This window comes from Rhinolophus ferrumequinum, chromosome 17 (assembly GCF_004115265.2).
Source record: "Rhinolophus ferrumequinum isolate MPI-CBG mRhiFer1 chromosome 17, mRhiFer1_v1.p, whole genome shotgun sequence".
In the NCBI taxonomy this organism is placed as follows: Eukaryota; Metazoa; Chordata; class Mammalia; order Chiroptera; family Rhinolophidae; genus Rhinolophus; species Rhinolophus ferrumequinum.
Genome location: NC_046300.1, coordinates 6,210,235 through 6,224,122, shown reverse-complemented (window position 1 = coordinate 6,224,122; position 13,888 = coordinate 6,210,235). Strand labels below are relative to the sequence as shown.

General features: G+C 58.9%; 1 protein-coding gene across 12 annotated transcripts in view; it reads right to left on the bottom strand.

Moving 5' to 3' along the window:
- CACNA2D2 (calcium voltage-gated channel auxiliary subunit alpha2delta 2) overlaps window positions 1–13,888 on the bottom strand; it is a 132,782-nt gene that overhangs the window by 21,583 nt on the left and 97,311 nt on the right. For all 12 annotated transcript variants that reach the window (XM_033132767.1, XM_033132769.1, XM_033132768.1 and 9 more), the window contains exons 4-5: window positions 9,848–9,907; window positions 2,614–2,658 (exon numbers count right to left, since the gene is read on the bottom strand). In XM_033132767.1, coding sequence (XP_032988658.1) covers window positions 2,614–2,658; window positions 9,848–9,907 — 105 coding nt within the window. The remainder of the gene's footprint in view (window positions 1–2,613; window positions 2,659–9,847; window positions 9,908–13,888) is intronic.

Genomic DNA, 13,888 nt, shown 5'->3' with positions numbered 1-13,888 from the left:
GGGCCACCACCCTCTGCAGTAGGGTGGCTCTATGGGCTGAACTGGGCAGCCGTGGGGAGAACTGGGCTGGGGTAGGGGCTGGCACTGAGACCCAGTAACCTCTGGAAGGAGCGTTTGCAGCACCCGCTGGCAGCAGGACTGTAAAGGCCCCTGTTGACTTTCTAAAATGAGCTGCAGCCGTCTGACAGGTGCCAATTACTGCATCTCTGGCCGGGCAGCCTGGGCATGCGCTGTGCACCCCCGCCCACCACCGCAGGCTGGCAGGAGTGGGTCGGCGACGACAGTGTTGACGCCGCAGCCAATGGGGGTTGGTAGGCACAGGTGCAGGTGTGCCAGGGGGAAGGGAAAATGGTAGACAGTGAAGGCGAGACAGGGAAAAGGCAGGCAGGGCAGGGGACAGAGCTGGGGGGCTTTGTGTCCTGGAAGGAAGAAGCTAAGCAGCTCTGCACGCTCCCTAACTGCCCGGCAAGAGCCCTGTGAACACATTTGGCACCAGGCTCAGCTCATTTCCTCTCCCTTGTCGATCGCACAGAGACAGCTGACCCCACTGCTCACGGGGTCCTGGGCACACCCCTCGGCTCCTGTCTCCAGGCGTGTGCCCATGCCGTGTCTTGTCTGGGGAAAGGGTGATCGTGCCTCCCCACCCAGCTAGACGTGCTCTCCGCACCCTGGGAATGCTGCTCCTGGACGGAAGGTGAGTGGCTGGTCTGTGTGGGTGCCGGCATGTCTCGGAAGGGCCTGCAGCAAATCCCTTTTCATCTCTTCAAGGGTGGTTTTGTACAGCACAACCCAAGCCAGCTGCCCCTCTTCCCACCTCGGCACACCCGAGGAGGCCCCTCAGATGCTCCTGGGTGCTGGGTAAAGCCAGGCAGCGGCTGCCCAGCAGAGGCCAGAGCGGGGAGCCGCTGCCTCTGAGGCGTGAGCCACTCACGTTCTGCAAGGAGGAGGGGGAGACTTGGGAGAAGAAAGCCCCCGAAATGTCAGCGGCAGATGAAGGGCGCTGGAAAATTTAATCTCCCAACTTTCCCAACTAATGTGACATTTGGATTCCGTTCTGATAAGCTATCAGCTGGCAAACTTTTTTCTTTCCTTCTCTTTCCCCCACCCCCACCTTCTGGCTGGTAATTTAAAAGTAAATGGTCTAGAAAGATCTCTAACTGTACCTCTGGCAAAGATTAAAAAAACAAAACAACACAACAAGCAGGGGAGTCGGCAAATGTGTATGTGCAGAATTTATACCAGGGCTGGGCTGGGCCAGGCTTTTGGAATACCCGATCCCCACCCAGCTCCACCTGGGGTAATCTTACCCCTTGGGCTGCACTAACCCCCCAGCAGCTATCCAAGGGACTGAGGGTCCTGGATATATTGGGGGCTGCTGGGAGCCGGGAGTTCACAGCCCTGGCAGGGGCCTGGGCCCCACACTGGCCAAGGAGTCCCTTGGTGCCACCCTCACGCCCAGGGCTTCGTACGGTGGGCAATCGCAGCCTCCTGGTTTATATTTAATGCACTGATTGCTAAAATTACAGCCCGCTGCCGAGGGGGGTAAGGAATTAGATTCAGGGTCTAATTAAAGGTTCGCTCTTCATTTGAATTTCAGATTCCAGCTTTAATTTTAGCAACTTCTCTGGGAGCCACAGAGGCTCAGCCAAGGAGGAAGCACACCTGCTTTAGCCCACCCAGCCCTCCTTCTCAGGCCCCCTGCCCGCCTGTCCTCCTGCAGGCTCCCCCCAGGCCAGCCTGGCACCATGGACCCTCTGCAGGGACCCCCTCCTGCCTGCCCACCTCCTGGTGTCATTAGATACCGCCTGCTCCCCACAGGAAACTCCCCAGGCCAAAAGGAAAAGGAAGACTGGACTTGGGGTCTCCTGCAACAGTCAGCACAGGTGGGAACCCAGAGAGTGAGCTATTGTGACACCTCTGTTTTCAGAGAAGACAACTGGGAGGCAGATGGACTGGGGCCTTGACAAGTTCTCCACACAGTGTCCATTCCACGTGCTCTGCCCTCGACACCCTGTCTCCTCTGTAGGCCCCTTCCCACCCACATGGTCTCCGTCACCGAAAGGACAGGCAGGCGCAGGACCTGGGCTGCCTCTGCAGCTGGGGCGAGACTGATTGTGGGGCCAGGCTGTGGGGTGCTCAGCGTACTGAGCTGCTGTTCCCCTCACCACAGGGGAGGTACCTGCACTGATCTGAAACACACATGGATGGCATCGCATCCTGTATCCTGTATCCTGGCCTGCCTGCCACCTCCAGGAAGCCCTCCCAACTGCTCCCATAGAACTTCCCTGTGCTTGTAGAACTCAGCATCCCTTCTCGATATTGGCACCTGAACTGACCTATGGGAGGAGGTCCAAGCACCTCACTACCCTGCCCATGGCCGGCTCTGGACCTGCCCCACACTGTGCAGTGAAGCTGTGCCCCTTGGTGCCACACAGACACAGACTTGGAGGTGTCTGGGCCTCTAGGGGTTTGTGGGAGGTGTAGGGTGGGGGTCTGTGCCAACACAAGCCTGCGGGCTGGAGCGCAGAATCCCAAAGAGCACTAAGTCCCACACTCATTTCCAGCTGAGGCCACTGGCAGCGGCCTCCCCCCGGCGTAGGTAGGGGCACTTACCAGCTCAGCGTCAGCCTTGGCGTCATAGTACACGATGTCTTCCTCCTGGTGGGAGAGAGGCCTTAACACTCACAGCTCAAGGTCTCCTGAGGTGCAGCCAGGACCCCCACCCGCATGGCCTGGAATGGCCCCCTCACGTTCCTCCGTTGGGAGCTGCCATCCAGGGAGTCAGGATGAGTCAGGCTGGGAATGCGCCTTCCCCAGCGACCAGCGCTGGTCCTCAGGGGCCCTGCTGGCTCCAGGATAGGGTCTCTGCACTGCAGCCCTGCTTGGGGGCAGGGTCAGAGCCAGCCTGTCTGCTGAGATTCTGGCTGAGGCAGAACCAGGGGGAGTGAGGACGATGAAAAAATGGAGCCGAGTCTGGGCAAGAGTGAAATAACGACTCGACACCGCATCTTCCAATTTCTTCTATTAAAAAGCCTGCTCATTACGGGCATGTACTTATTAATTATCTGTGATTTGTTGTGAAATGCAAGGGGGTTTACACAACAGGATTGGGAGAAAACAAAGCCCGGCCTGGAGCCTGCCTCCCCGCCCTCGCTGCCTCTGCTCACCCCGCCTGCCCTGGCCTCACCCGCCTGCCCGCCGCCTAGGTTCTTGGCCATCTGTGCGTCATAATCACTGGCCACCTGGGGGACCCGTAACACAAACGAGCTAATTTCATGTTTAATGATCTTTAATCAGAACTGAGCATGGCTGACAGAGGCCGCCAGAAGGTGAATCTGGTGCCATCAAGTGCCACCCGCTCAGGAGGGGCCACCCCACTCCTGCCCTCATGGGCCTCAGGGCGGGGACACAGGATGCCACCATCCAAGGCGCCCTCCCCTGCTGCTCCTCAGCCCTGTTTTGTACAGCAAAACCTGTAGCACGGCTCTGGCAGTCCCTCGCTCACTGGGAGCCTGTTTCTTTGTGGTCTGCAAATGGGGGTGATGACCAAGTGTGCTCCCACGGGTATGGTTGTAAAAGCACAGAGCCAGCACTTACTCCATGGTGGGCAGAAGTCATCTTGGCTGCCTCATGCCCGGCTAGGCTCCATTTGCTGTGTGACCTCAGAGCTGCACTGTTCCCTCTCTGAGCTCAGACTCCTCATGCTTCAGGGAGGGGCTTGGCCTTGGTGACTGCCCAGGTGCTGGGTCTGAGGCCATGGATTAAGGTGACCAAACTGAGGCTTGTTGTGGGGAACAGTCGTGGGTTGTTTCCCACCAATGCTCTGGGGGTACAGGCCACTGGCTGGACGTGCAGGCATAATGCAAGCGTTCTGGAACACTGACTACACGCCTGGCACCATCTTGGGCAAGACAACAACCTCCTGATGAATGTAAGACCGAAGGCCACTCGATAGTTTTAGTCAACTGAGGCATCTGCTATGTCTAGCGCTTGGCACTCGTTGAATTACAGGTTCTCCCAACAGCCCTGTGACCCCATCATATAGATGAGAACACTATGACAGGGATAAGTAGCCTTGGAAACCTGGTTCAACCAGCCTTCCCAACCCATCTCCAACCCCTCCCACACGTGCCCACCCACACGTGCCCACCCAGCAGCCCAGGAAGGCTGGAGCCCAGGGGGCAGGGCGGGGGTGGGGCCGCGGCCCAGGCTCCGGGTGCTCGGCCTTTCCCCTGCGCCGGCTCCGACCGAAGCACATAATGAAAGCTGACATTATATCAAACACAATAAGGAGTTTCGGTTGATGAAGATCATTCCTGAACACACAAACCCATTAAACCGAGGGGAAAAAATATCAATTCAACACAGTCGCTGGCGAAAAGAAAATGTGATTTGTTATCTAAAAGGGGGTTATAAACACGGCTCTCAGTGAGAACAGGCAGCGCGGTGGGAGGACTGCAGATTAGCAGGGGGGCTTCACTCTCCAACTTTTTAGGCAAATCTTCCGCAAGGACGTGAAAGGGCACGGCTGGGGGTCAGTCGCTCTCAGGCTTCCAGGAGCCCTGGGCTCCCTCATAGGCCGTGGTGGGTCCTGCCTGCACCTCCGTCCCTGGGACACCCAGGCCATCTCTTGGCCATCCCTCCAGCTGCTCCAATGGCTTCCTTTCTCTCTTTGTCCTGTTTCATGGTTTTAGCGGAGGATCAGATGTTGGTGGCATCGGGAACACGGGGAACGTGTCATACAGGAGGATTCCAGCCCCCTGCAGACCATGCGTGAGGCTCAGGAGTCTGCATGCAGCCCTTGTCCCCAGGGGCTGGGGTGCATTGCCCACTTTGGAGGGCAGCCCATGCCTTTCCTTGGCCAAGAGGAGCAGTAGCACGCAGTGGTTGTGGGAAGATCGCATGTGTAAAAATACATGGTACGCACAGTTTGGTGGCTATGTTTGATGTGCTGTGGAGCTGGGGGTGTGGCAGGATGGGGGCATCAGGGTTGGGGTGGGAGAGTCCCTGGAAAGGCCTCTGTGTCTGCTTTGGCCTGCCCGGTACCCAGTGTCCACAGTTAATGCCAGCCTCTGGGTTAGATAAGGAAGCAGTACACACAGGAGCCTTGGCAAAGGGTCCTGGCCTCAATCCTGACCGGAATGCGTAAGTTCTGGAAGCCTGAGCAGTGAGTGCAGACCCCAGGGGCCCCATGAGGACCCCCAGGGGTCACCCTATCTCACCGAAAAGGCAAGGGTGCCTGTTAAATCCTGCAGCCTCAGTGCGGCTTTAGCTCAGGGTCCCACTTATAAAATCAGGATGCTGCTGCCTCCTCTGAGGGTGCTAAGAGGACAGGGAGGGGGTGTCCCAGGGAGAAGGGTCAACCCTACCCATGGGCAAGGACCCCCTCATGTTTTCAACTCCACAGCCCTGGGAGCTGCCTGAACATGGAAAAAAAACCCTGGCTAAGGTGAAACAGACATCATTAAGGTCCAGGGTCCACACCCCTGACACCCCCCTTTGTTACTTGGTATTCTAGGGGCCATTTTCCTCAAACTGGGCCGGGGGGGGAATCACCCCCTCTAACTCACACATATACCCCCTGCCACGTGGATTTCTGTACAGAGACGACAGATGAGGGGTGGGGCTGGGGGGCCCACATGGCCTAGTATAGATGACACATACACTCCTTAGCTGGAGTCAAGCCCAAGAGAGGGCAACAGGGGTATTGGTGGGTGGGGAACAGGGTGAGGACACAAGCATGGGGTGAGCATGGGGAATAGCTTGGTGCCACGGATGGCGGTTGCAAGGGCTTCGCCAGACCTGACTGTCACCTGCCCACCAGGCCTCTGTGCAGGGCCCAGGCCAGCTACCCGGCTACACCAGTGAGGACGCCTGGCCTTCCTGCCCTGGCTCACTGCCAGCTTAGCTCAGCCAAGAGGACTGTTTTCTGAGAGAGCCGTCTGTCGCCGGCTTGGCAGAGACGCAGGCAGCAGGCTGGAGGCTGGGGCAGACCTCAGGCGAAGGAGGCCACCTGTTCTGTTCAGCCGGCTCCTCTGGCCTGGCCCAGCCTTCGCAGTCCTCCCTTGAGGTTCCTGGGAAGAGCTACTTCTCCCATCAGACTCCCCAGGGCAGGACTGTGTCTCCCCCATCAGACTCCCTGGGGTAGGACTGCTTCCTCCATTAGACTCCCAGGGCACGGCTTTGTCTCCTGCAGGTCCTGGTGTTGGCACTGAGGCCCTGGGGCTAATGGCCTCTCTTGCCTTCCCCACCCAAGCCCTGGCTCAGTTCCTCCCTGGTGGCAGTATAGAGGGCAGATAATGCTGGCACAGTGAGGTGCTGGCGCCAGGTACAGTGTCCGTCAGGTGGGCTATCTTCATCCACCCTAAGTGTTACGGGCACCAGAGCACTTGCTGCCTGCTAACCGGGGCCCTAATTTCTCTGGTGTCCAAGGGCTGTGGTTACAGGTGTGTGAGGTCATGACCTGAGACTAGGGAGGGGAGCAGGGGGGCTTCACATCCAGACATGTCTCCCTTGTTCTCTTGACCCAGCTTTGACGCTGCATACTCCAGGACCCAAGTCCCCAGGCTGGTGTCGATGGGTGTGTGTGTGTGTGTGTGTGTGTGTGTGTGTGTACCATTGTCTGTTTCTCAGAGGTATGCATGCAGACCTACTGTGTGCTGTTGCCAGGGAGGGCCATACCCTACTAATCAGGCAGTGGATTCCAGTCTGGCCCCACGGTGCCAGACTCCCCATCACAGAGGTAAGAAGACCGAGGCCTAGCTGCTCCTGGTCACTTTGTCCACCAAGCACCTGGCTGAGCAGACCGGTGACGGGCAGCACTGAGTCAGGCCCAACTGCTTCCAGCCTAGAGGAGATGCGAGTGGGACAGACAGACCAGCCCACTGGGACGCTTGCCTGGGGCAGCCTGCGTTACGAACCATCTACGTTACAGGCACCAAAGATGGATGCTGTGGGCAGTGGGGGCCAATCCTAGGGTCGGGGCCAGAAAGAAGAGCCCTAGGGAGTTAAGCGGAGAGGGAGAGGCCTTACTGTCCTGAAGGAGGAGGTAAGGGCATTCCTGGGGGAAGGCCTGGCTCGTGTCAAGGGCCTGAGTCGGACACTGGGATTGTGGCACAGGCCGGGTGCCCCTCCTGAGTGCCGGGGGGGAACACGGCTCCTTATCTGTCATCTCTTGAAGGTTGTTGGGAAGGACATGGTTTCAAGAGTGAGTGGTGTGGCTTCAAGGGACAAAAATATCCTCCCTTCCCCAGCCTCAGGTCGTCCCCTTATCCCCGGCAGAGATAGTCCCCACCTGCAGTCACTGCCAGCTCTGCCTGGCAGCCTAGGCAGGGCTGGAGGTGTGTCGGCTAATGGGCCCACCATTGGCATGAATGCCTTACAGCCTGGCAGCTGGGGCAGCTGCAGTGCTTCAGGGGAAGAGCTGGGCCCTGACCCGGCAGCTCAGAAGGAGGGGGTGACTACAGCTGTACCATGTCCAAGAGGCTGGTGGGACATATAGGCAGACATGGACTGGGGGACATGGTGAGCTTGGGGAAATAAGGCTGGGCCCAGCTGGCCCTGTGGTCACACCTACAGCTGGGGGGATCTCCAGTCAAGCTTGGGGGAGGGGACCGGCCAGACCCTCCTCCTGCCTCGTGTCAGGACACAGCACTCAGGCCCACGGGCTAGTGTGGCCAGAGAAGCACCACCACTGACTTGCCACCTGTATGGCCTGACGTGTGGACCGACCCTTTTACATGTCATGTCTGAGCTGACAGGCAGTGTCAACACCAGCCAGTCCTTTGCCCAATGGGGAAACTGAAGCCTAGGGGGCCAAACCCTTGTTGGATCGCACAGGGACTGTGAGGGAGGGGCTCCTCAGCACCCCTGGGTGCCCCTGGGACCTTGGCCCTCCTTCCTGGCAGGCCCCTGTGGAGCCCACTCCACAGCTGGGAGAAGCTGTTCCTGCCTCAGAAAATAGCTGACAATCAGAGGTCAGACGCCCAGGATGACCCTTGGAAATCTTGGGTTTTTTGCAGTCAGGAAGAGAAAGTCAGGCTGTCAGTGGGTCTTTTCATTCCATATGCCCTGATTCCTTCACTTGCTCTCCTGTACCTGCTCTGCACACCTGTCCTGGGTGGGCAGGGGAGGAAGCAGGTATGTCAGGAACAAAGGAAGGGCCGGAGCAGGAGCTGAGGGTGCCGGCTTCCTGAAGGGAAGGGCGATGGGCTGGGGGAGGGAGCAGCCTCCTTGGGAACGGACAGACAAGCTGGGCTCCAGGAGGAGCAGGGGCTTTTGGGTAGAGAGGTCAGGAGCGGGTCTGGAGGGAGGTGTTCAGTGTGGCGGGAGCACAGGAGGGGCGGGAGAAGTCAGGTCGACAAGGCAGAACAGCCAGATCCTGGGGCCTTGTGGCCGCCTTGTCAGGGCAGGGTATTTGCAGGTGGAGGTGTGGGCAGAGTGGCCAGTGAGTGCAGGTGGCTGCTGCCATGGGTATTTCTGATTAATGCTGAGGGGCACGGGGGCCCAGTAATGGGTGGTGGTGCTGGAATGCGGAGGGAGAAAAGGGCAGTCCCGAGCCCCTGGGGAGGTGGGGGGTGGTCCAGAGAGTTACTAGCTCATTTCTGTGCCCACTAAAAAATCACCTATTACCCCAAACCCTTGTGAGCTCCCTGAGGGTAGCACCTAGCACCCACCAGGCAGCAAAGGAAGAATGCCAGGGTGTGGGCAGGGCAGGGCTCAGGGTGGTCTGGGGGGATGGGGATTGGGGAGGAGGACAGGTTTAGGGGGACTGGGTCAGAGGCATGAACCCCCTGGCACCTGACAGCCTGGCCATGAACCTCTGCCACCAACAGGTAGCCTCAGGCAGGGCTCACCACTCCGTGCAGGGTAATGCTCCCACTGCCTCCTCGATGGCCCAGGGCCAGTGCTGGATGAGCGAAGGGCCTCCCCTACTGTCTGCCCCACTCCTACCCTCCTATGGGTCCCAGGGAGGAGCTCTTGTTACCTGTCCCTGCGTGTATCACAGAGATCACCAGGAGCCATGGCCCAGATGCCTGAGCAGCTGTGGAGGACACAGGGAGCCCTGCCAGCTGGTCTGGTCCCTGTGGGTTCCCTCATCCTTGGCACCAGGGGTTCCCTGAGTCTGAGAGGAACCCTGCCTCAGTATCCTATTTACTGTGAGCCTCTGAGACACTGGCCCGACAGAAGGGGTGCAGGTGTGAGGGCCACCTGGGTTTGAGGCTGGGAGTCAGTGAGGCTTCCCTTCCCTTCCCCATATTCTGGACCCTTCTGTCCTCAGGAAGAGTCCTACTGCCAGCTTCTCACACCTCTGCTCCGTCAGTGCCTGAGCTCATCTGAGCTCAACTGGTGGAGGGAAAGCTTTTGTGGTTGTGAAGCCTGGTCCCTGATCCCAGCCTGAGGGCCTCCTAGAAGACAGGCTGCTGCTCAGGGAAGTCCTGGGAGGGGGTAGGGTCCCCTTCTCTCAGCGTCTCTTCCAGGTCAGTGTATTCAAGTCCGAAGAGTCCTCGAGTCAAGAGGCTCCTTTGGCCTGGGGGCTCTCTAAAGAGCCTGGGCACCTCCTTAGCCACCAAGGCGACACCCACTTTGGGGAGCATCACTGTAGAGCAGCCTGTCACACACTTCACAGCTCCTCTGGGTGGAATGACAAGGTCACATCTGCACGCTGTGTCCCAGCACCAAGGAGCCTCCGTGTTTACTGAACAAAGGTTCCCAACTCCACCCACAGAGCCCTTGGTGCCCGTCCAGGGGGTCTGGGCAGCTTCTGCCCCCTCTGCCCACCACACACATCCGCCTTTGCTGAGGGTGGGCAGCTCCTAGGGGCTGGGGAAGGCACTGCAGTTCTTACCTTGATGTTGTCCTGCCAGCGGTGGGCTTTCTGGAAGTTCTCTGCAGCGTCGGCCAATCTCTGAGGGACAGAGCAGAGAGGTCAGAGGCTAAGGAAGGCGTGTGCCCAGCCCAAAGCCTTCTCCATCCCCAGCACTTCCTGGGGCCAGGCTGGCCAGGAACTCCCTCCCCCCATCCTGCCGGACCCCCAGACATTCTCCAGCTTGCTCTGGGCCCTCCCTCCACCCACAGCTGGGTTCACACAGGAAAGGTGACACCTGCATAAAGTGACCTGAGTGGCATCTCAATGGAACCCCCTGTACTTCAGCCCAGCCACAACTCCTGCCCAGAGGATGGTAGGGGACCCCCAGGACACAGCAGGACCCAGGTCCTGGAGCTAAGCCCCATCGCCACTCTCTACCCCCTACAAACCAGTGTCACCCCAGCCAAAGGTGAACTGCCGCAGTGACAGAGTGCCTCGCTGATGCCCCCAGCTTGCTCAGGGCCTACAGGCCCCCCCTGCCCACCACCACTGTCACTGTCCTGGCTTCCGAAAGCTCCTTCCCAGTAGGTTCTCCCAGCTTTCTGTCCATACGAGCCTGGCTGGTTCTTTGGGGCTGGCTCCTGCAACCTCCTCCACTGAGGCCGGGTGCCTGTGAGCACAACTGTGTGTCTGTCCATCCCACACCTTGTTACCTGGCACACCTGGCACCACATCACGGCAGCATCAGCCCTGCCATCTTACAGTCCAGAGGGGGAAACAGATACGTAACCAGGCAGAACAACCAGGGCAGGGATAGCCGAGGTGCTTCTAGAAAGCTCAGTGCTGTGGGAACGTGGGACGTCAGGGAAGGCTTCCTGGAGGAAGTGCTGGTGCTCAGCCACGCTCAGGGACTGAGCCCTGGCTGACCACAGATTCTTATTTTGCACCTCCGTAGATCCTGTCCCTCCAAGAAGTCTTAGGGCTCCTGAAGATGGCCCTCGGGGGCTTCCCACAGAGCCGAATACAGTGAAGTCCTATTACTCACCATGATGGCTGTCACCACAAACCAGTCACCTACTGTACTCCAAGCCCTCCCCCAGGCGACACATCACGTGTACCTGTCACTGTTCACAACGTGCCTGACATGTCGTCCTCAGATGAGGAGACCCAGGCAGCCTGCCCAAGGTCACAGAGTGAGTCTGGGGCCTGAGCCTGGCCCTCACCACTGCGCTTGTCTTGTCCAGCCTCTGACCAAGATCTGAAGGCACACTCCACAGCCCACCATGCCTGGTGAGGGACGGAGCGGCTCTTTCTGGGAGAGGGGCTCTGGTCCCCCACCCGGCCCCACTCCATTTCATGATGGAGCCGTAGCGTCTTGCCTCTGGGCCTCCAGCCCCAACTCAGAAGGCCCTGGCCTTTTGGTGATCAGGACACACACCCCTATCCATCAGTCCAGGCCTGATGTGCATATGGCCCTCGAAGGGAGGTTCTAATAAAGCCTGGCAGCTGCCCATTAGGGGGAAATGGGAGTCAGGAGACGGGAGACCAGCTTTTCCTCCCTCCCATCACGGAACAGTGTTGGGGGCACGGTGGGATTCCTTGTAGAGGTGCAGCCTCCACTCTCTGGGGGCACAATGACATCCCTGGCAGTCAGAGGGGCTCTCCAGAGCCATCCCCACTCCTGCTGGGCCTGGCTTCCCCTCCTCCTCGGGCCAAAAGCACTGACTGCTGAGAGAGCTACGAAGCTGGGAGTCTTGGGGGCAAAATGGGAAGGCCCTCTTGAAGTCAAACCCCTCATTTCACAACGCTGAGCCCCTCCTGGCCTCCACTTCCCTCTCCTTCTACCCCACGTGTCTTATCTGTATGTTCTGTCCTCTGCCCACCTGTTTCTGCTTGGGTGGACCCCGCCCCCCTTATTCAGCTGCAGGGACCACAGGCCTCTCTAGTCCCAGATACCTCCTTTCGTCTTGCCTGCAATCCTTGCCCCTCCTGAGCTCCTGGACACCTTCCTGGGGTGACCCTCAGGCCCACCGGAGCTCACTCCATCCCCACTTGGAATAAGCCCATCCACCTTGGGACTGCGGACCCTGCATCCCGCTGTTGATATCACTCAGACCACATTCCGTCATCCCCAGCCCAGGCTCTGTCCTGCCTCAGGCTCCTGCGTCCTCTCTTGCCCTCTGTCATCTATTCCCCTCAGGGCACCTGGAGCCTTCAGAATGTGGATCTGAGCGTGTGGCTGCTCCCTGACCCTAACCCTCAACAGCTGCCCATGATTCTGCGTATAAAAGGCAACACTTTCTTGAGGCCCTAGGGGCCCACCTGTGCCCAACGCCTGCCCCTCCCTTTCCATCCTGGGGCCTCCGTTCCACCTAAACCACAAACATCCAGAATGGGTGAGGCCTCTGATTCACAAGTCTGCAGTACCGTTCCGCAGAGGATGTTACTGTGTGACATGGTTAACGACATTTGTCACTACTGTTAACTGAGCATCTATTTCACAAGCTCAGTACCAGGCCTGGATGAGAGAGGGTGAAGCCTACGGAGCAGCCCTGGGACAGGGGGACTTGGGCAGTCACTGCACGCCCCCTTTCCTTATCCTCTCAGGGCTCAGCTCTGACCCTGGGATTCACAGGCCCCAGGGACATGGGCTGCAGCCCCTCCAGCTCTCTAGCCAAACAGCCAAGAGGAGGGAGCCCCAGGAGGGGAGGGCCCATCCCCCAGCCTCCTTGAACTCATGGAGTCCCATGCGCTCAAAGGCCTGGGTCAGCCCGCTGACTCGTGAATAACGGAGTTGCAATAGCCACAGCGAAAGGATTACTTTTAATCCTCGGTAACGATCAAGCCATTATTATTTTTTTGGTGTTACAGATCAATCAGTCCATCCCCGGGCGCTGGACGTGTGGAAACTGCTAAATACACAGGCTGGTGGTGTGGGAGGAAGGGCTGGGCCGCTGAATGGCGGTGGGGTGGGCAGGCTGTGAGGATGAGGGGGTGGGAAGGCTAGGACCACCCTCGGGCACGCCTCGGGGCCCCAAGCGGGGATCAGAACCTGGATCCTGGAGCCTTGGAGCCTGGCCTGGGTTCAGACCCTGACACCCTTGAGCAAGTGTTCCCGCCCCCCCCCAATTTCCTGCGGGTGGAGAGAGTAACTGTGCCCACTCAGAGAGGGCAGGTTCTCGGCAGCCCCCCTGCTCCAACCTCCAGAAGCTACTCAGAGCAGGTGGTCCCCTGGCGTTTCTCTGGATGGCTCTAAGCACGCAAGGCTCTTGCCCACCTCTGTCTCCCCCTCTTATCCACTCTATCTGCCTGGGATGTGTCCCCTACCCTCTCAGTCAGCCCTGGCAGACTCCGTCACCTCCTCTGGAAGCCTCCTTTTGTCCTTGACCAGTCCACGGGCTCCCCTACCCACTGGCAGCAGCCAGTCTTTCTTGGGCTGCTGTCTGCACAGAGCCCACGGTACTCAGGCCTGCCTGGGGCTGCCCCAAGCTTCATCGTCCTGGTGCTTTCCTCCCATCTCTCTGGGGACCTCCTGGTGGGCTGGGGATAGGAAGGATGGGGAAGGAAACTGAGACCCAGAGGTGAAGGGACAACCTACCAAGATTCCCAGCAGGGCAGGGGCAGCGGTGGGGCCACAGCTTGGTGCCATCTCCAGTCTCCTGCCTGTCTGGAGAGATATGCTCTGGTCCCATCCCTGACCCTGAGTGCCTGTTTGCCTGGGACCAGCTCCTGCTTGGGCTCTGGGCTCTGCTCTCCTGCCACCAGGCCTTGCACAGTCTGTTCCCTTCTGTGCACTCTCGCCCAGGATTCCACTAGCCTGGCACACTCCATCGGCCTTGAGGTGTTAGCTTAGGCCTCGTTCTCTTAACCACTCCCTGACCCCAGCCAATGCCCTATCATCCCCATCATGGCTTCCACAGAACCTTCTGCCTTGTCTGCATTCTGCCTTGGGCTCTGAGCTTGGTGGAGGCCATATCTGACAGCTGTCCAGTTTATAGCAACCTGACGCCTGACACACAGTTGGTGCACAATGAACCTCTGCTAAATCAAGGTCAGAGTGACTGAACCAGGGTAGAGGCC